General features: G+C 43.3%; 1 protein-coding gene across 1 annotated transcript; it reads left to right on the plus strand.

Annotated features, from left to right (window-relative positions):
* Positions 1-1,452: 1,452 nt before the first annotated feature.
* Positions 1,453-22,972, plus strand: LOC119171408 (uncharacterized). The gene is made up of 10 exons (XM_037422241.2): positions 1,453-1,599; positions 3,013-3,101; positions 4,272-4,361; positions 4,932-5,034; positions 9,265-9,320; positions 10,043-10,132; positions 14,188-14,461; positions 15,468-15,511; positions 16,773-16,862; positions 20,165-22,972. Exons 1-10 carry the CDS (start codon positions 1,539-1,541, stop codon positions 22,748-22,750), a joined length of 3,483 nt encoding a protein of 1,160 aa, XP_037278138.2. The 5' UTR covers positions 1,453-1,538; the 3' UTR covers positions 22,751-22,972.
* Positions 22,973-23,217: the final 245 nt, after the last annotated feature.

Below are 23,217 nucleotides of genomic sequence, written 5' to 3' on the forward strand. Positions count from 1 at the left end.
TCAAAGCAAAAACGCAGTTGCAGTAAAAAAAGAAACGCACTGTGACTGTTGTAGTCACAGTTACCCTGAAAAGAAGGAAGACTTATGTGCCGAGTGTGAACCTAAACTATGCCTTAGAATCCCAATGGCATACCTGCCATTTCGCTGTTATCCTGCAATGTATATACGCTGTTTCTCCGGAATGACCTGAAGCAGACACAGTGCGTAGTAACGGCTTCAACACAGTTTTATTGAGCGCGTACTGAATATTGTACTACTCACTACTACTTTCATCCAACCCAAAACTAAACTATACACTCGTTACACTATTATGCGGGTACTCCATTATGTGTAACTTGCACGGTTCAACTGCCCCAAGCTCAAAATGTCGATGCAGCAGTGACGACAACACGTCACTGAGTCTGGAGGTTTTAAAATAAAAACTGGCCACCTTCTTTCTCTGTTAATTCTATATGTACAAGTAGAAAGCTTGCAGTAGAAGAACTAAAATTACATCTTTTGTAATTTTTTATTAGCAATAGTTTTTTAGTATTGTTTACGTGTTACCTCGAGTAGAAGGCACCTACAAGAAGTTTATGGCTACAGCTAAGTCTTCCTGTTTGAATGCTACTTGTAAGGCTGAATTTACGTAGTGGCAAAAAGGGCGTTTGACGTTTAATTAGTTCGTGACTTCATAGTGCGTAGCAACAAGGCCTTCTGTGAATTGTACCATTTCTATCTAATCAATAGATATGAGCTGACACAAAAGAACTCATTTTGTAACACATTCATTACACTGTGCCATGTTTCATGTGCATGTTCTACTTTAGACCATAACGGCATATGATAGGCATCGGCCGTCCAGGTTTGACTTTCTAAAGCTTCCTTCAGTCAAGGTGTGTTTTGTTATAAATATTTGGTAGGACAGACGCTGAAGTTTTATATATTGCCATTTTCTCAGTAGTTCCAAACTGGCAACTGTTTTTTAATAATACCACTCGTGACTTCCAATAACCAACCTAGTATCATTTCTCATGCGGGAATTGGCACCATTAAACCCATTTTTGTCAAGCGTTGTAGGCAATGCGGCATGAAAAAAACAAAACAAAGGTGCTTCGTGTTGTTGACATCAACCACTTCGACCTCAAAATTGCGTCACTCCTGGACAAAATAAGACGCCGAAGCCGGATGCATATAAAACGTCTTCGTATGAGAAGAAGGCTTGTCTAAGAGTCCTCGCAGTGAGTTCGTGACGTCTACACGCGCCCTTATGCTGGCAAACGCTAGACAGGCTCGTCACCCTGAAGATGATGTCTGCTTGTTTGCGGCTTTGGGACAGTCGTAATGACCACCGATAAGACTACGTAGGTGAGACGAAAGTCGCTCCATACGATAAGGATTGCCTTACACGACGTCACAGCTATTGCTCTTTGCAACGTGAGACGTGGACGACATTTCCGGCACGTATAAAAGGCTGCTTAACGGTATGAGCGGATTGTCGAGGTAGTTTAAACGATAACAGAACCGCGCTTCCAGAGAAGCGCCGACCCGACCTGACAATGGGAGCCCCGCGCGTTGTTGCGTGCTTAGTCGCAGTTTTCCTGCCAGCCATTTGTCAAGGTACGTGAGCCTCTGCATAAGGAACAATGACGCTTTAGGAGTGAAAAATAAATCCCCAGAAAATTCTTGTTGATTATGAGATTGAAGCAAGGCCTATAGTTATTTTTTATGTTGCTCAGGCCAATATGTTTGAATGTCAAAGTGTGGAACACGAGATTAGCTTGGCACCTTTAGGTCATCTTTAGGGCTCGTGTGTGCAACAACATTAACGAAACATGTAGCAAATAAATTTCACTTACACTGTAGAAGGAATACGTCGCGGCTGTAAATAGCCACACGTTCCATAGCTTGTGTTACCATAGAACTTCAGCCAACTGACTGTGCATGTTTCACGCTTCCATTGAACATAAGAACCGTAATTGTGGCTGCTTTCAGCTCACTTTTTTTTTACTTTGTCTACCCCTCATTTGTGGCCTAGTTAGATTCTAGAACTTGCATCTGTACCTACATCGCGCAGCGGAAATGTAGTGCGTGTTTCGTAAAATAACCTTAGTTAAAACCACCACCTAGAATATTGAAATTGTCTATCTTTTAAAACGCTTTAGGCTTGTCATGGTACACTAGCATGAAAAAGTTTTATTACGCATAAACCAGTTAGGCATATGAAAAATATATTACAGAAATCTAGTTCTAAGACGTTCCTTCAACTTTTTTTGTAAAAGTATAACTTCGTGTTTTTAAATGGATGTATGATTTGCGGTAATGTTTATAACCCGAAGAACAGTTTTACGTGTGATATGCATTTCGGACAGATTGCACTGCTTTTTGCTAGTGAGCAATGACGTTAGTGTCGCCAATCCTCCCTATATATACAAGTACGCATTGTTGTGCATGTGAGCTAAATCTTCATGGCAGATTGTCACTGCCATGTATATATATGCATGCATTCATGCACCTGTATTCATGAGTTAGGCTTATGAAAAATATGTTACAGAAATCTAGTTCTAAGACGTTCCTTCAACTTTTTTTTTGTAAAAGTATAACTTCGTGTTTTTAAATGGATGTATGATTTGCGGTAATGTTTATAACCCAAAGAACAGTTTCACGTGTGATATGCATTTCGCACAGATTGCACTGCTTTTTGCTAGAGAGCAATGAGGTTAGTGTCGCCAGTCCTCCCTATATATACAAGTACGCATTGTTGCGCTTGTGAGCTAAAGCTTCATGGCAGATTGCCACTGCCATGTATATATATGCATGCATTCATGCAAACTAACTTTCGTCACAATTTCCAGTGAACAAGTGTGTATCAAAAATAATTACTTAGATAATCATGCTGATAAGGCTGAGCCAGAAGTGATATGGGAGATTTGAGAGATTTTGTACATCTTGCGTTCACTTATCCCCAGTGAAGATGCTGCTTCTCCGAAAGATATTGCAGTGCTGAAAAATAGAATCACTTTTTTCACTTAGGTCAGCAGTACTGGGGTGGCTACGGTTGGAGACCTGCGAGGCACCCTTTAGTTAATGAAGAATGCGAACGTGCCTACCCTGTGGACGAGGTAAGCAATCGCTTCACTCTTTAGGCGTTCTCACTTTACCTCGGAAGTGCTTCATATGTTCTTGGTTGGCAACTTCAACCTAAAGTGAGCCAGTGGAAGTATTTATAGTGAGACTGCTTCTAGATGAGATTCCTGCAACGTGGGTTTATGCATTGCAAGCTCTCGATCAAATTCTAGGGGGTCTTCCGTACATAATCATAGAACTTCAGATGCTGTCGTTGGCGTGCGTCATGGTCATTCTGTTGGAAGGAATGTTAGCCTAAAAGGTAGCAAGCTTAAATCATTGATATTGCCTCTGATATCAAAATATAAATGTGGGCGAAGTGCGAGATTCTTGCTTGAAAGGCAATGGGAGACACACATGGACAACGAATGCACTTTTCAAGTCCTCGCCGCGGTGGTCTAGTGGCTAAGCAAATACTCGGCTGCTGACCCGCAGGTCGCGGAATCGAATGCCGGCTGCGGCGGCAGCATTTCCGATGGAGGAGCAAATGCTGTAGGCCAGTGTGCTCGGATTTGGGTGCACGTTAAAGAACCCCAGGTGGTCGAAATTTCCGGAGCCTTCTACTACGGCGTCTCATAATCGTACCGTGATTTCGGGACGTTAAACCCCACATATCAATCAATCACTTTTCAAGTAGACGTGGTGAAATAAAACATAATAACACAGGGATCGATCGTCAGAAGGGGCGTTTTTCTGTTGAGTGTTTTTTAGGCATTGTTGCTTAGGTTTTCTTTCATTTTTCTTAGTTATAATTACGCACAGTAAAATGACTGTGGTAATATAACCTGAATACTGCTTAGGTCTGAGAAAAATACGAAAGGAAAAAAAGATGGACATCATCTGCTGGGTGTTCTCTAGGAGAGTAGCGCAAAAACAGAAGTAAGTAGAAGAAATTTATCAAAAGGCATTTTATTAATATGTCACCTAGGCTTTCCCCAACCGGCTGCTACTGTACTCACTATTGAAGGTATTCACAATTTTAATGTTAACCAAGAGTTCCTACTAAAGAATTGGGGCTCCAGAAAAACTAGTTTTATTTAATGAACTGGTTTTATCTTTTAATGTATAAATGTTTCACTATTTCATTTTCTATTTGTTTCTCAAGCAACAAATGAAATCTAATTATTATGCTACATTTAGTTGATTGACACCATGTTTTCAAACAGGCTACTGCAGTAAGGGCCACCTGCCGGTATCCCTGTCAAGGCTGGCCTGTTCGTTACGCTAATGAGCAAGATGGTACTCCATGCCAACTGGTGAGCTACGTTTAGGTATAAATTGTGACACTACATTTCCGAGTCCCAGCAATCATCTGCATATGCTGTACTTCCCGGGAGTTCACTTAGCACTCTATAAAACGGTTTAGGAATGTTTTAATTGAGCGTAATAAAAGGGCTCAATTTCTTATTCTCCGTGGTTAAATCACCATAAATAAGTCTTCATGTGTCCAACATTGGACAAATGCATAATATGATGATTATTTGCACAGCCGCTTCAAGTAAGCGCATTTTGACAACGTTCCTAGACGCAAGTAAATGAGCTTTGTTTCCTTCAAAATATCAGCGGCTTTCAATATGGACCTTATCATCTATTTATTTACTTGATTTATCTAAGAAACATTTTGTTTCTGCCTGTAACTCTGTCGACGTTTGCTTAACTGGCATATGGGTGCAATTCTAGTTACAACGTCTATTTATTTTCTTTCTCAATCTCTCCTGTATTTATTCATACCGTACTCTCTAGACCACTATTTAAAAATGAATTTTGAATGTCATAGGGAAAAAATGTTGAATATCTCATACATAATCGTTTTCTCTTGAACACAGTCATGGTGGCAGCAAGGAGTTTGCTTCAGAGGTCGTTGCAAACGACAGTACCTGGTGCCTTCGATACCTTCAGTGCCACAAGATGAAGAGAACAATGTTCAAGGTAATGATTGACCTATATAGCCAATAAAAAACCGTGGTAAAATGTCTAGATCAAAATACCACGTTGTGCTTGCTCCATGCAAACATCCTGCCGCAAGAAACACTCATATGGGAACATTATTGAAAAGGTATTAGAGAAGCTGGAACTATTGTTTTGGATGGTTTCAGTTTGCTCAGCCTTTTCCATCACTTGCAGGGGTAAGCGTAGCAAGCCGTTGTAAGTGTGGGCCGAAATGGCCAGTAACTCGACGTAATGTCGCGTCGTAAACTTTGTCCGGCAAAAAAAATGTGGAGCTCATTCAGACTCTCTTATAAAATATATTTTGTGCCCTGTACTCACTGCGACTCCGACTCTGGAAGATTTTGCCGAGCCGGAATCACTCGGACTCACTCACTAAAATAGTACTCACCATGACTCACTCAGGCTCCCCACTTGGTGTGAATCTTAGTAAGCCCGAGTAAGTCAACTTTTGAGTAACTTCGCCGACCTATGGTCATGAGCGTGTAGGCGGTGACCGAGCAGCACTTGTTTGACGTGTAGGTGCAACACCACTTACATTATTGTAGGTGTTGTTGGTCAATGATATAGCGTCAATAAATTCCAGATGGCATGGTGAAGAAGTGTGGTTCGAGGTACGAGGCGAATAAGCGGGTGGCAGAAGTGACAGCTGCAAGGTAGAAAACACATCAACGAAGAGGCCAATGTGTAGTTTCGTAGTTCCCTCTGCCAATCGATGAAGTCACTGTGGTGCAAAGCTGTTCATGCGCAACATTGCATCTCTACGCGCAAGATAAAAGTATCTGAAGGTTTACCTCCGAAAACAACAATATATTATGAGACACTGCATTGAAGACTTCTGGCAGTTTCGATGATCTGGTGTTCTTTAAACGTACACAGAGATCGCGCAGGACATGGGCCTCTATCGATTGGCCTCAATCGAAATGTGATCACCGTGGCTCGTATCGAACCCACGATCCGCGGCACAACAGCCGAGCACTTCAGGCACTGCAGTGATCCACCAAGGCTGAAACTACGTGGAAAAAGACTCGTCAGGCACAGAAGAGTGTTGCGGCATTTGTTTTTGAAATTGGGACGCCTGCCTCGCGAGAAGCACCAAAATATTCGCAAAGTGTGACCGCTGGTGCATCTCATATGTTTATGGGCTAAGTTGTTTGGAAACTATATAAGAGCAATGGCGCAGCGGATTGAACTTTCAGAATCTTGAGGTTTAGTTTCAAGCGTAGAGTAACTTAGAAATGTTTGAAACTTGTCTTTCGAACCAGCTAGCGTTTTAGCAAACGCCTTAGGAGAGAAAATGTCACTGTTCCTAATAGCGTAATTGCTTCTGTGGGACGAAGAGCTAGTGTGAGTGAAGTCCTCCCGATAATATCGAGTGCGAAGTCACTTCACGTATTTGTCCTGCGTACTCCTTCCTAGGTTCTTCTGGAGTACTTGTGTGTTTCTTAGAAGTTACGAAGCACACGCCCATTGCACATATGCAGACATACATCACAGAACTACAACATAAATACACAAGTCCTGAGCTCTTCACGGTTGCCTCAAAATCCAACACTTCGGTCTTTTACGCAGCCATCGGCCCATCCTTTTCGGAAGCCGGTGTTCTGCTACCTGATACAAGCATTTTCGCCGGTGAAGCTTATGTGATACTTGCGGCTGCTAAACACGTCAAACGAATAAAGCTACAGATTTCCTAAGCTCGGTAAAAGCTCTGAAAACTTTTAAGCGCAGAGACCCTGTCCTTGTCTCGCTTAACTCACTTTAATGCACAGTCTACTCATCCAAACAGCATGTGGTAGTCTGCTGGGTGCCAGCGCACCGCAAAATACAAGCAACGTTTTGGTGGACCAGCTAGCTGCATCCGCCAACACAACCGTTACGAATACATCGATACCAATTCCTGCACTTGACCCGAAGCCTTTCCTAAAACGAAAGCTCAAGGGTTATTGGTAGAGCACATGAGAAACACACACAGGTAATAAACTGCATGTTATCAAGCCGCAATTTGGCCAATGGCCGCCAGTATCAAAATCACGTCACACAGAAGTAATACTTACAAGGTTAGGAAAGAGACATACACACACTACACATTCATTTCTTTTGTCTGGTATCGATCCACCTTCGTGTGATAGATCTGGAGAAGCACTCACTGTACTTCAGATTTTAGTACAGTGTAAACAATTAACTCACGCTGAGAAGAAAACACTTTCAATTATACCGACAAAAGATACCACTTCATCCTGCAATGTTCGTCGGTAGGGAACAACTTTTCACACATAAATCGCTGTTGGCTCTTTTCAGAGAAGTTCGTACCTTTCATGTCATATGCTCGGGCATTCCGCACCAAGACCTCCCCAGAGAGGTCTCCACCGCGGTGGCTACGCTGAACAAAGCGCTTGCCTCGCGGCCCTTGGACGAGTGAGGTGCTTGTGCGAATTCCATACATGTCCACTGTGATTTTTATTATCACAGTGTCGTCATCCATTGACAGTATACACACATTTCACGACATGATCATAACTTTATACTTATATGTTTTTACCCATGTTAGCACGAGGAATTTTAAGGCCCTTAAAGAGTCGCTTATCGCAATCATTGCCCACATCTCTTGTCCCACAGACTGGCGCTCTTTGGCCATCAAATAACCCTTGCACCAAAAAACACCAAATATCACCATCATCAGCATCATCATCATCGTCACCACCACCACCGCCGCAACCACCACCACCACCACCACCATCATCATCATCATCATCATCATCATCATCATCATCATCATCATCATCATCATCCTCATCGTCATCATCTTTCGAAGTACTTACAAAGTACCTCATCGCAAATTCAAACTTTCTTGCAAAATTCAATATGGGTATTTATGATGTAGCAGCGGACAGTCATATTCCTTGGAACAAAGCAATTAAGGTAATACGCCCATCATGCTCTAGCGCCATCCTCGTCGAAAAAAAATTTCTGTCACTGCATGTACACAATAGAAATAGTTGTGAAAGCGCCTGAAACACTTTGTGCTAAATATTTGCACTATTACAAACACGTTTTAAAACGTCTAAAACTTTCCGAGACGATTACTTTTAGATGGGGGATCACGCGCACTCGAATTGACTCTCGATGTTGCTTTGGTGTGTGTACGCATAGCTTATAGGTGAAAGTTATTGCAGTAAATGGTTTATTTTAAAGGCTCGGTAGTAACAAGAACATAGTGGCAAAATATTGTACACAGATGTGGCCTTGTTAGTGCAACAGGTTGTTAAAATCATGCACAATCTTTGGAAGTCGCAAGACCTAGACCACACGTAGTCATCTCTGCCGTGATCTCCTTCTCTGTGAGTGTTCTTCTCTTTCCGTATTAATTATTGCGGTACTATTCCTTAGTTTTTAGGTATTTAGGTTGAGAGTCAAATAGCCTCTTTTAATAGCTTGGTTTGAAATGACGCATTCTTCTTATTTTCCGCTGTCTATCCGTCTATGTCTACAAAAAACGCCTTTGTGTTACCTTGGCCGTAGTGGCGTATAAGTAAACGCTGGAGTGTTAACATATAAATATTATATCGATTAAAGAAAGAAACGACTGCATTAGAGGAAGCAACCTTTTTTTGGTGGTGCAACACGTGAAATCAGGCTTTGATAATGAGATATTTAGTGTCTTAGCCAGAGAGAGAAAAAATATGTTGGAAGCATATATGAATGTGTCGTAATACCAGGGTGCTGAATGAAAGTAGGACAGCACTTTAGTTGAAGGCTTGGCTGACAATGGTGGTGGTGTAATAAAAGGCCTCTGCAGGAAACCAAATTCTGACATCAGGAATTGAACCTGCCAGGAGAGTTCACCTTTGTCAGGAAATTATAATGCCTTACTTGCATTTGGTGGTCACGGGATGCGTCTTTTAAAGGGCCCCACAAAATTCTGATCAACGCTAGAACGAAGGCAGCACGCGGAAGGCACTGAAAGACGTCGCACTGTGCAGCATCGCGAGCTACAAAGTTGTTGGCGAAGGCCCTCATTAAAAAAAAAACTGCTACGAGATTTTTCACCCATCAGCTCCACAGGTCACCTACCTTAGCAAAGATGTATGAGTTAAATGTAAAGATTGGAATGAAAAGTCAATACATAATATACCGGAAATTCCTTCTCATGTGAAAAAGTAACAGCCATTTTTATAATAGAGTGTTTTGCTTTCATTCTCCCTCTTTCAGCGCGTCCAAACCCTGCGCCTAGACTGCTGTGTAGAAATCGCCAACGTCGGCTAAAAGTGAGTAGAAAACGTACCTCTATTGTTTTGAGAAGTGCCAGAAGTGTTGTGACGCTTAACTGCGCTAATTACTTTGCGGTATTTAGGGGAAAGGAATAAAAGATACTTTCGCTCATGTACATTAGAAATACTTTTGCTCTTGGTTCTCAAAAATGCGTATGAAAGAGAAAGGAATGAAAATAAAATTATATTCCATTGTAGGTTACAACTAGGTTGCTACCCTGTGTATGTAAAAATGAAGTACAAGCAAAAAATAAGAATGCGTCCACTTTGAAGGAGAGTGTGCGGAAAGCTGGTCATATTATTGTGTAGCTGGTGAGGCCAGTGGACCTTAAATACTGTGTGCCTTTCTTAATATTTTCCACGGGGATGGTGTTCCTGCAGCATTGTTCCCGTTTGTCTTTACTTTGACTGGACAGGCTTTCAAGGGCTTCGATACCGATACTTTGATTATAATTCGCCAGATGAGCACTGTGCATGTCACAAAGAGTTTGTATGAAAACAGAAAATTTAAAAATATATAGGAGACTGTGCAATAACCAGGCTGTATGTCTCTCTCAAGTTCTGAAAAATTGCAATGCTAAGAAAATATTAGCTTTTATCGGCAGCTATATTTCTTAATAATCGAATCAGAACAGTGTTGTATGCCCTTGTAACTAACAGCGCCTCTAACAGCACTCACATTTCACGCTTTAAAAGAATTCCAAATTTGTTTCGTGCAGTTCCCAGCTGTTGTTCGCTCCTGTCAGTTCGTATGCAAGCAAAGGAGGAATGCTTTCTTGGCGAATGAAGACAATGGAACACCATGCTTGGTAAGCAAATCTCTCTGCAGTATACGTAAAGCACGGGTACTTTAAAACGCGAACCTTATGGCTCAGTATCCTTTACTGAGGACAATAACTACAACATGGTCATGCGAAGCATCATAACAAATGAGGCAGGTATCTAGTACCGCTAGTACACGTGAAATCATAATAAAGTGGCAGAGACTATGCTTATCATCTTCTCTGTTGTTGGTGACTACGATGCCTAAAATGAATTCAGACTTTTTGAAACTGCGCTGAAGTGACCTGGCTGACGCATGATTAATATGAAACCGGATAGCGTCCCAGGCTGAAAGAAGCGAGAAACATCTGCTGAACAGTTTGCGAATGTAATGATTGGCGCCTTGGTTAAGACAAACTGATGCACAGTGCAAAGTTTAACCATAGATAATTTTTTTCTCGAGAAGGAAGCATGAGATAACTTAATAATGTGGCTAGACAGGCAAATCCAAGTCATTGAATAACCGTACATTATGTGCAACAGTGAATCTTTTTTTTGGTAGTGTGGCTAAGAAGAGGAAAACTTTTTTTCGGCATCTTCGTGATGCTACTTAAAAATGAAGGTTTATAGTATAACAGTCGTTTCGGACGTTCCGGCTAAGGGCTCAAGTAAACCAGTCAGCAAACGTGCTTTACCAAATCACACTAGTCTTGCACACAAACGATTCCATCCGTCAAGACCAAGAAGATTAAAAAAATTGCTGTAGTGGAATTGATTGCCCAAGAGTGAACCAGTGCCTATGGCGAGAAGCCAGCTGTGGCGGCCAACTTACTAGGGGCATGATAAAGACTCATCGTTCAGCGACTGAGACAGGGAAGTTTATTGCAAACTGGTAACATCACTTTTGGTGAGTACGTTTGTCTAGTGTAACAAAATTGCTTCAGTGGCACGTAAAAACAAGAGAACGTAAACACAATGTAATACAACGCACTTTGGTATCCTCACAGATCACGAATCAGTAAAAAAAAACAAAGAGAAGAGGAAGCGCAAAAAGCACTAGGTTGGTTCAGATTCCCATATTATATGCAACGAGAAGCAAGATTTTTTTCCCTTGCCAGTGAGTTAGAATGGTAGTAAAGGCAATTTATTGTTCCCATTCTGACCCCCCCCCCCAAAACAACAACAACAACAAAAAAACGTGTATGCATTCTTCTGATGAAGGCTTCCTCACACTGCGTTTCAATCTGTTCGATAAGGTACGGAATCATGATCATTCTAATCTTCTGTAATGTTGGGAATGGAGCTCGTTAGGGTCGTCGGCGTGCTTCAACGATACAGCGCCGACGCGACAAGACGAACATGGCGACATAAAGTACAAGTTGTTCAAATAAGCCCCTTCCACGCTGTCCTCCCGAAGTAACTCTTAATTGACAATGCACGACGCGCCACGTGCCTTTGGCCGCTGCGCACTCAAACATTGTGTGGTGGATTGTTTCTCTTTTGCCGCCTTTGGGGCAGTGGTCGATTGGAATGACGCCTCATTTTGCCAGTTGACAGTCTCTGACGAGTGGGCGACGCGTCCCACCGCAGCCAATCGAATTCTCGAACTACTTTCGGTACGTGGTTGTTCCGCCGTTTATTCCACTTGCTGGACCTCCATCTCTGTTTTTTCTCGTCAGTAATCAAGTGACCGATTAACGTTTCGCTAATTCGTGCGGGTGAAAGCTTTGCAAAGTATTATTCGGCGGCGTTGCTGTCGATCAAATGCTCTGCTGCCTTATAAAAGGCATGCGGGTGTTCTGCTTGAGCCCCCCGGTACCTTTCCGACGTGAATGCAGCTCCAAGAAACCTGGTCCAATATAGCGATAAGCTACGACCAAGATAGTCATTGTACCGAAAGAATTTTAAACTGTTTTAGTTGTAAGTGCCTTTGTGAATGTCGCAACATCTGGCAGACTGAGCCCTCCACCACTTTTTGAGAGCTTCGGGAACTTTTGTTGAACTTTCAGTGTCTTCCTGTCCCATAGGAAGGCTCCAACCAATGATGCAAAGCGACTCGCAAAAATTTGGCTGTGAGTGCGATGTGCCCAATATAGAAAACCATATGCGCATGCTTTGGTTTTCACCACCGTAAATTTGGTGTCAAGTGATAAATTGAAGTCCGCGGCATATGCGAAGACCTGCGTGGCTCTATGTATGGTGTCCTCCCAATTTCTTTTGGCCACCTACTCGTCTTGAAAGTATACCCCGAGAACTTTTACGGCATCCACGTATTTAATACCGCCCGAGAAACAAACGTGGCAGCCACCGAAACGATGGGCTTTGTTTTTCTTTGTATTCAGAAAAGCACCCTATGAATTGGCATACTCCTTGAACAGCTCCAAGAAAGCGCGCTAACAGGCTTGATTTCGCACGAACAAAAAAATGTCATTTGCATAAGGGGTGATGCTAACTGACCAAAGAACTGCCATAGGAAAGCCCTGAATATTATGACGATTTGCCACTTTTTGAATGAGAGGATCTATGGAAAGAACAAAGAGCACCAGCGCGATTGGGCGGGGCATTTCCCTCGCAAGCGCAACGAGTTTAATGTGGACACTCTTCAGGTAACATAACGCTGACAAGTGCGCCGTAGTGCTACTAATTTTCCTTTGTAAGCCGCCAATTGGAGGCAAACTTCTTTGGAGATTCAGTCACCCATACTCGTTTCTGTGTATTCTTTTGTTGAAAACAACTATCCTATAATGTAAAAATAACGTACCATCTACATTAGCATATCAAAGCAGCTTGATTTTTCAGCGGGCCCTACGAGATTAGAACTCGTTCCTTCCATTTTGGCCGTGGAAAAAGCTGGCTTCACTTCTGCTGCAAGGTATTTCGGGAGCTTCCCCTGCAGCAATATTTTTTAATCATCCCAAATATTTCAGAATTTTGTCCGGACTGCCAAAATCGCAGTCATTTTAACCACATGCTCGGGAGTTGCCCCTCTTTACAAGAAAAAAATGAAGGATTTACCGAGAATTCCTTTCATTTAATGCTCACGAGTGCGGTTCTCATACAACAACTCAAGGCTGTCCAGAAGGCCCACGATTCGGTGGTGAGGCTAGGCTTTCCCGTCTCTACGTGGGAGTGGCCCGCGATTCCACCTCCTAATGAAGTAGGTGGAATCCTTCAAAACGCAAGTAAAGTTCTTCATTCATCTGTCCACCATCCATCCTAGGTCATGACGGAGCTGTACCGTTTACAGCACGGGCGCGAGCAGCATCTTTGTTTTCACTGCTTGCTTTCCGATCTGCGTAGTCGCCATACATTGCAATGCATTATCGATTAATTTTATATATGGAGTTTAACGTCCCCAAAGCGCCATAGCCAATTATTAGGGCAGGTTCAGTTTGCAGCGGCTGTGACCCTCAATACTTTTGTTTAGGCATTGTGCCCTGACCAACAATGTGCCTTCAGAGCTATTTAGAACCGCGTCGTTAGCGACCACATTTTCCTTCACAGCAGATGCGACATTTCGTATATTCGTTTTGAGTTGGGGCGATGCGCACAGTGTCAAAGGCTCCAGCATGATGCTGGCTGTTGAATAAGATGACTTCTCGACCGTGATTTGCATGCTGGCTAAGAAATTATGGTGAAAATTGCGATCGACAAGTGATCAGTTGCCAGCCAGTGTACCGGCAAATTAGGCATCTCCACGTGTGCGTAATGATGTGGGTGGTAGCGGTAGGCAGTAAAAAGTGGGGGCTGAGCACGCTGCAGTCTAATTGAGACAATGGTGTCTCGCGCCAAGGTTGCATTCTGAACAAAGTTAAAGAAAGGAGAAAATCGTGGCTGTTAAAAAAAGTTCTGCACATTAAACACTCATGCACATATTGTTCAAAAAAAAAGAAAGTATAGTGACGTAAAATACACTCGTTTGTTGTTTTCTTTAGCCGCTTCAATATTTTGGCATCAGGTTAGTTGGAATATACTTTACAGAACAGGAAAGTTTGATTTGAGTTGCGCTCACTAGTTTCACAAAGACAATATTGTCCTGTTGTTTGTCACACATTTAGTTCATTTTTACATTACCAACATCATCTTTTTTGGAACTACCCAGGCGTGGGGAGGACAGGTTGGCTACTGTGACCAAGGCGTGTGCAAGGCTCTTGAAGCTACTGCTGCGCCAACCACAGCTCAATCAACCTCCACTGTGGTTTCGACACCAACGGAGCTTTCAGGCGCATCATCTGTAAGCAGTAACGCACCAGGTGTCACTGGCACAGCTACTGAAGAGGACGTTACTGTTGCACAGAGCGCCGAATCTACAACGGTAGCTACAACACCAGCACCAGTGCCAGCTGTTCCAGTGGTCAGGCCGCCATGGCGACCTGGTAGGTCTTCGATGGAGTGTAGTGGTGTACGCATAAATGTATCAGGGCAATGGAGGTGGTAGTCACTCCTTCGAGAGCGCAGTGGCAGTGTGACAGTGCGAGTATAGTTGAAAGGTTGGGACGCTATGATTACTGGAAGTTTCAAGTACAGTAATAGAGACATGATCATTGTGCGGCCACCAGCTTAGATTACTGGTGGAATGTAATTTTGATGCTTGTGCGGTTAGTGTGTAAGGATTCATACACAGATATGCGTGCCATTAAGCGAATGACTGATACAATAAATAAAACACTTCGACATGAACCATAAAATATTAAAATTTAGAGATTTGAAAAAAAAACACGTTTTAGACGTAATGGAAAAATTATTGTGTAATAGGTACGTGAAAATAATTTCATGGCAATAGTTAATGTCTGACTGTTAGTAAAATCCTATCGCTCTAGTAATTAGTGCAGCAGCGTGAAAGCAATAGCACGACGCGACTGTGAAATAATCATGTTAACTTACGTACTTTTTCTCCTGGGCTGTCTTGTACTACGAATAAATATAGTTAGGTTGCGTAGCAAAAAGTCGGCAGAGTTGTGATAACGGAGCTGTCCGATTGTCTCGCAGTTCATATTTCTTGATTTTGCAATTGAAAATACACTTGTAATGAATACTTTGTTAACTTATAATTGAGCTTGCTAAAGTGCTGAGATGTGAACGTTTTCGAATGCACCATGGCAGAACGTGGGTAGACGTTTAGGGACATTTATGTCGTGAATAAGTAAAGCAAGTAGTACGTGAAACGACATTGGTTTATTCTTGCTTATTTTTGTTTCATCCGTTGTCAGAGAATCCTAAAAGCTGATTAATATCTGCTGCTGATTCCAGGCATCATCATCGGTGCAGCTAAATCAATATTCCTACGAGCACCGTTGATTTGTCTCTCAGTAAACGAATGGAATTCAACATTCATAAACTCACTTGCAACGCCTGGCATGCTATCTTTTTTATTCACCACAGGTTTCGTCGGTGTGAAGTGTGACAGGGCTTATCCGGCTAGAGTGGTAAGTATGATGAATACTCAAAAGTACGAACGGTAAGACATACTTGACTCAAGATGTAAGAATACTGATTGACCAAGTGTAATGATATCTTGGTGGGCAAAAAAAAAGTCACAGCTTTGCCGCAAATGCATGGCAATGAATGCAATAGAAACAAGTGGAAAGGTCACGCACCGAATGGAAAGCAGATCGAAGCGTGCCCCGCGTTTCTCACGCACAAATGACCAACGAAACGTACTCAGAGGTACGGACGCACGCGTATGAGCCTCTCATTTGTTACTTCGCTCTGTCTGAAAAGCGTGCGCTTTTCGCAAACGCAGACTGCAATAATGACAGTGACGTTCGTGCGCCCGGCAACTACAGCAGAATTGATCCAGGTAAATCCCGAGACCAGCCAAGACGTACGATCCTCCCCACCTCACCACCGCGAGATGAGAACGCGCGAGGAAGTGTCACTCCCCTTCTCTAAGCCGGGCAAAGTACGCGTAAGAATTCAGAGCGGGCGTCGCCGCACGATGTTGTGACGCGCGCTCATTGCGTCATCTTGCTGGTAACGCTGAAAACAAACTTCTACCCGAGGTGCTCGTGAGCAGCGGTGAGTGGTAGATATAAATAGCTTGTCGTCTGAACGTTCAAGCACGTCCTTTGGGTAGGCTCAGTGGTTAACGCCTCGCATTCATGACGCAGAGGTCCCGCGGTCAATTCTGCGCGCCGGAGTGTTTTTCTAGTTTTTTCCTTTCTTGCATTTTCATATACGCATACATATGTGGTGAGTCACCGTGACGCTGACGTCGACGTCCTGACTGGCGGCAAAATCCTGCCGATAATGTTCATATAGTTGCCATCGCAATAAAATATTGTGCGCGTCATTACATACCGGGCCTATAGCCCCATGATTGAGGTGAATATTGAAGCGTGATTTATATACTTAAAAAGCGTAGTTTAAAAACTTATGTGTTTTTTTACTCTTTTGACATTGGCATTCGGTAAACTAACTAAGTAAACGCTACCTTCACGGGAAATATAGTGGTGTTATGAGTAGTTCTCTGTTTTTCCATAATAGGTAGGATTCATAAAGCACTGTTCTTTAAAAAGTTTTCAATATCTGTGCTCTGGAAAAGAAAGCATGAAATACTGCGCATCGGCTAGGCAAAAGTCAAGAAACATTATGATAACCAACGTTTCAAGGACTCGCGTTTGTAGGTGCGTGTCAATTAAAAAGCAAATAAGTATTGTGTCTTGTATTATTTCTTTATATTATCAGAGCAATGGACGAGTGGCTAAGTGCCGCTTCTTATGTGGTGGCTATCCTACCCTCGCCATCGGCTTTGAAGAGGATGGAACGCCTTGTTGGGTAAGATAAACTATGTTCAATGCAACTTTGTCAGCATGCACTGCAAGAAGAAGTCGAATATAGTTAGTCACCAAATACAGCCATCAGCTTTTTATAGCAGCCAATACGCCAATCACTATAATGAATGTATTGTTACTCCTGTAAAATTGTGTTTCTTGTTATAATGCGCTTCATTAGACCACCTCTTATTCTATGCCTAGATTGCTTTTTGAATATAACCTCGTTGTTCATTTGCTTTCTGCGTTTCCTGCTTCGAAGAGTTCTTGCTACCAGATACAGTCTTTGATAAGCCACTACATCTAGGAACCTTTATCTAGAAATATAAGTGAGAAATCAGAGAGCGTTGTAATGAAGCGACGCTGTCAGAAATACAGATTTAGGTATTTCGGTGTCTTGCGATCGTTCGGTTTTGTGACTTCTCGCGAGGCGTAGGTTGCAAGAGAGGAGAGAGAAGAAACTTTATATTCTCTAAATTGTTTCTGGAGAAGTGGGTGTGGTGCTTAGTCCAGGGCTCCACTGGGCTTTGTTACTTGATGGGCTAGGTCGACAAAAGCTAGCTGGCTTTCCCGATTTTTTCAAAGAAGCCAGGTTTTCCACCGCCTCGGTGAAGATGCCGCAAAAAAGAAAAATAGACGCTTTGGGGGCGTGATTCACATTCCCATGGAATGCGCGTTAGAGTTTGCGATTCGCGACAAGACGGACAGCTGTGTGCGTACATTGTGGGATTTCTGTGGTGGTTTTTTGTAAGGTAAGCACGTGTTCGTCTTTACTTGACGCCAATCTCGCACCCGTTCTGTGGTAAGATCCGGATGGGAATAATTGCATCTTTGTCATTCTCCTCATTGGTCTTCGAGCATGTCGCGTGGAGTTATGAGGGGTTCCTCGAGAGTTGTGACCGGTGCTCGGGTGTCTATTTCATGAGCAAGCCAGCCGGCCTTTTCATTGCCCTCAAGTCCCATATGCGCGAAGCGCCACAGTATTGCATGCGGATTTTGTAGCTGCTTCCCTAGAATTCTCGTAGTAGCGCTTGTAATCGCCCTAGTCTGAAGCCTACGGCATGTCAATTGAGAGTCAGTAATTACAATGGCAAAGTTTCTTTTTTGTTCAGCGCATCATATCGCTAAAGCCACCACCACCGTTTTTAGCCATGCTGACTGACGGGGTTTTTATTGACGTTGCTATAGTTGTAGTTCCGCTGGTCGCAACAACGCTGTAAATATTGCCTTGTAGTCTGCAGGCGTCTGTATAGAAGAAGGCTGAGTGGTTACCGCAGTGAGTTTGTACTGTTCTGGCTCTGGTTTGCCACCTGCCTGGGTGGTAATTAGCGATAATATTCTTGGGGATAGGTTGCAACTTGATAACGCATTTGTACACACTGTCTCTATTGGAATGTGATCTCATGCTCTACATTGCCGCTATATAAAAACAAACAGGCAATTAACATTCGTGGACCGCCATCACAGCCACTCACGTTTTGAAGGCACTCATGTTATTGCGTGAACGAATTATGTGTAACTGAAGGTTTAGTATGTCTGCATGACGTGGAGTACAAAAACCAGTTTATAGACTCTAAAAAGTCACAGCTTTCCCGCAAAGGCGAAGCAATGATCGCGATAGTAACAAATTGTAAAGTCGCACGCACAATGAAAAACAGATTGAAAGGCGGCCCACGTTTATTACGCACAAATAACGCACAAAGAGTATTCTCAGGTACAGATGACCGTGAATAAACGTCTTGGTTGTTACTTTGCTGTGTCTGAAATGCACACCCTTTTGGCAAACGGAAATTGCAATGATTGCAGTGACCTTTGTGCGCCCGGTAACTACAACAGAATACTTACAGGTAAAGCCCGAAACCAGCCAAGACGTACAATCCTCCCCTCTTCCCTACCGCGAGATACCGCGAGATAAGGGTGCGCATGGGAACACCGTTTTATTCTTCTGAACGGGGCAAAGCGCGCGTGGGAGATCATAGTGCGTGCCGCCGCGCGATGCGGTAAGGCGCGCTCATTGCGCCATGTTGCTGGTAATGCTGAAAAAACAATTGCTCTCGAGATGCCCATCAGCAGCGGTAAGTGGTAGAATTAAATAGCTTGCCGTTTAAACGTTGAAGGACGTTCTCCTCGGCGGCGCAGTGGTTAACGCCTCACGATTTAGAGGACCCAACTCCTATTCCGCGTGCCGGAGTCTTTTTTGGGAGTTTTCTTTCTTGCATTTTTATACATACAGATACGTACACATATGCGGTGAGTCATGGCGACGCCGGCAGCAAAATCCAGCCGAGAGTTTCCATATAATTGCTCTCCCAATAAAAAAGCAAGGGCGTAAACCGTATTCCTCGGATAGGACTGTTTGCTGCTCAAGTCATGCAAGAAATATTGACATGAGAAAAGTTCCACAAGAAAATTCAATATATTCATCACTGTCAACGTGTAGGTCAATGAACTATTTTAACCGTGAATATTCTTGACACGAAGTCAGGTAGTCACGTGGCACCCCATACATGGGTCGTTGACGAAATGTCAAGATAGATTTACGTGCACGTGAAAGAACCCTGGTGGTCGAAATTTACGGAGAGTTTCATAAGTTGGTTTTAGAACGTTAAACCACAACAAATGAAATGAACAAATAATAAGCAACTCAGAATGTACGTTACCTAATTTTTGCTGAGATTGCCTAAAGCATGGTATATAGGTAATAATGTTCAGACCTGGCATCTAATATTTTGTGAATTCTCGTCGGTTTCCAAGTTGAAAGGTATACCTAAACAAAATTGATTAGTGCTGATACTTATCAGTTTTGAAGGTCCGGGAAAAATCATACCAAAATTGATATGTAGAAATAAGAAGGTATAAACAATCAAGAAGTCAAATTACCTGCTTGTGGCTGCCATTTCCTAAACCCTGGGGTACGAAGATGATATTCCTAAGCCTGATATCTAATGTTTTTTTCTTCTGCGTTTCGTTTCGTAATCAAAACGACTAGCTGCAATTTTTATTCTCTGGTGCTTACACCATAAAATATAGCGGTCACTATGGATTATCATAGTCGTTTTTAGGAATATATGTTTGTGTGCAGAGTGAACTATCTTTCTTTGCTTGTTCGAGACACATCTGCGGACAAGGCACAAACTTTTAAAATGAGAACACTTTAGAAAACTTGTTGGTCGCAAATGAATAGAGTGTAAAAAAGCTAGAGCCGGGAGTGCTATGCACCTCAGAAGTGCAGTAGTGCATCAGTAGAGAGGCATGTTTTCTTTTTTTTGCTTTGAATGAGCAGTGATTTTTCTCTATTTCTTGCAGAGGAAGAAAACAATAGAAGGAGTTTGCATTGACGGCCTATGCAAAGCACTGCCCCCTACGACTGAAGCTACAACAGTGCAGGAAGAGAGCAGCACTACGTCTTCTTCGGCTACACAGGCTGGCGCATTTGAAACCACGGGAGCTGACGAATCCTCAACTCAGTCGACCTCAGACACGGAAAACGTGGAAACATTATCAACGTCCCCGTCCAGTAGAGTGCAAGAAGGTGATGAGACGAACATTATCCAGGGTGTCACCGCTGAAGGAGCTGAAAGTACCACCGTCCAATCAGAATTGGTTACTTCTGAACAGCAGACGAGTTCTGAAGAGCAGGCCACAACCACAAGTTCTTCGCCAAGCGAAGATAAACAAACACATACTGAAGAAAACGTGAGTGAAGCGGCAAAATCTGCAACGACTGTGGAGTCTCGACCGACTGACAACACAGGTAATGTTGTTGAAGTGACTGCAGCCCTCGAGCAAACAACAGTTGAATCTGTGCCCGAAAGCACAGTTGTGCAAACGATAGGAGCCGATCTTGATGGAAGTGGGCAAAAGAAAACTCCGTCAGCCGATGAGGTGACAGCATCAAATGAAGTAGAAGGTGATGAGGCGCAGGGGAGCAGTGCCACTGATGCTGTCACTGGTGAAGGCGAAGAGGAAGGGTCCGGAAGCACTGACGAACGAACGGATTCCAGTGTTTCTTCCCAGGAAGTTACAACAAGCAGCAGTGGTGTTGAAGAAGTTGTGGCTGTAGTTTCTGAGACGGATGCTGTCATTGTAGCTGCATCTACTCAGCCAGCAGCTGAAGCAACAGCCGACGGCGACACCAAGCCGGAAACTGATGAGCCACAAACAAGTCAGGCATCTGTCACGACAGCAGGATTCGATGGTAGTACAAATGCCGGAGGTTATGAGCAAGGCGGAGTGTCCTCCACTGAGGCGGATCATGATGCACAAAGCACAGTGTCAGCAGTCACAGGAGATTTTGAGGAAGATACTGAAACAAAGCGCACCGATAAAGAAGTGGTTGCTGTTGTTACCGTATCGTCTCTGGAAAATCCTGCTACTCCAGCTCAAGAAGAAGCCGTTGATCAGGCGGCATCGGCTTCTGCAGCTGACCTGGTACCCACAACAGCATCAAGTGAGGACGTGTCGAATGTAGAACAGGAACTTACTGAAGATGTTAGTTTCACTACTACCGAACAAGCTATTCAAGCAACTACGGCGTCGGTTGAATCAGAGACTATTAAAGTCATCACAACTGTAACTCGAAATGAGATCATTCGTCCAGTCGGGGCCGACGACCTATCAGAAGCCACTCTTGTTGATACGACACGCACCACCTCTGTGGAAACATTGCCTGTATCTAAGCTGAATGACACTATCAAAACTGTCAGAAAACAATCCGACATTTCTGTTTCTAGTGACAATCCTAGCGTAGTTGAAGATAAAACAATTGTAGGGTCTCAAGACGGCTCTCCTGATGGTGCTTTGGTGAATGAAATTGAAGCTGGGGCCACGACAGCTTCAAATGCAGAAGCAGTATATGTAGAATTAGCTGGAACTGAAGAAGCCGAAGAAAAAGCAACGACTGTTTCCGATGAAAACGCAGAAAGGACGACAGTTGTGAATGAATCAGCAGCTGTTAAAGTTGTGACCACTATAACTGAAAAAGAAGTAACTAGACCTACTGATGAGGAAGCAGACCAGTCTGAAGGAACATCCGTAGACACGACGCAGACCACTTCTGTGGAAGCATTGCCTCTATCCGAAGTAGAAGACGAAGTCACTTCCAGTGAAGAGTCAGCGGTATCTGATACCGCCACCAGTGATGAAGAGAAATTACAGCCAGAACAGGCTGCCGCTGAAGTTAGCACTTTTGCTGTTGCAGATGAAGCTCTTGAGAGTACCACCGCCGCTGCAGCTACTGAGTCAGCTACTGTGAAGGTAATAACAACAGTCACTCACAAAGAGATTGTACGTCCAATCGATTCGGACGACTCTCAACCTGATACTACCGTGGTAGACACCTCAAAGACGACGTCAGTAGAGACATTGCCGGTTTCTGAAGTGGACAAATTGAGTACTTCTAAAGCGCAAGGCTCCGCTGCTGCTGAAAGCACGACTGTGTCAGAAGAGGTGCTCAAGACCGTGCAGGATGCCGCGGAAGTGAGCTCTGTCACGGTTGCCGAAGAATCCTCTGAAAGTACAACCACGGCCGCATCTGCTGAGCCAGCTACTGTGAAGGTTATAACAACTGTAACTAGAAAAGAGATCGTACGCCCTGTTGGCTCCGACGACACTCAATCGGACGCTACCGTGGTGGATGCGTCAAAAATCACCTCGGTAGAGACATTGTCCGCATCGGAATATGAAAACGCTGATGATTCCAACACAGTGCAATCAGAAGTCGTGCCTTCAGGTGAAAGCAACGCCTCGGAGAACGAATATACGGCAGCAAATGACGCGGTAAGCAGTGGGCCATCAATAGTAATCACTGATTTCGTACAAAAAACAGCGTCTTCTTCCAAAGAACCCACTAAGGTGCCTACGATTAATGAAGAGGCCACCGACTCGCCTTAAGTACTCAACATACTAAGGGCCAAGTTTAAAAATATCTAGTTTTCACCATTTTGACAAAGCTTTATTCAGGTGCGCTAGCAGGAAATCGTCTATCGCCCACTAATAAAGGGTGCCATGATTTGAGTTGCATTCAGTGTCATTGCTAGCTTAAATTGACTGAGGTGACAATTAAAGGTTCATGGCAATAATATCAAAGGAATAAAGGTCTGACTTTGAAAATTTCCCGGGTTTCCTCAATTGTACATTCCGCAACTACCATGTTAAATGAAAAAACAGTTTGCACATAATTGAAATTTGCACAGGTTCTGAAGCGCATAACAGGTACTGTGGTCTACTCACGAAAAAAATAACAGCAATGCTGAAATTGCGATGCATTTAAAGCGATCTCATTGCTTTCGATGTTTATTAAAAATGAACGAAATAGGCGTCTGTATTAAGATAACAAATGAGAGTGTGACATCAATTGC

This window comes from Rhipicephalus microplus, chromosome 3 (assembly GCF_043290135.1).
Source record: "Rhipicephalus microplus isolate Deutch F79 chromosome 3, USDA_Rmic, whole genome shotgun sequence".
NCBI classification, from domain to species: Eukaryota; Metazoa; Arthropoda; class Arachnida; order Ixodida; family Ixodidae; genus Rhipicephalus; species Rhipicephalus microplus.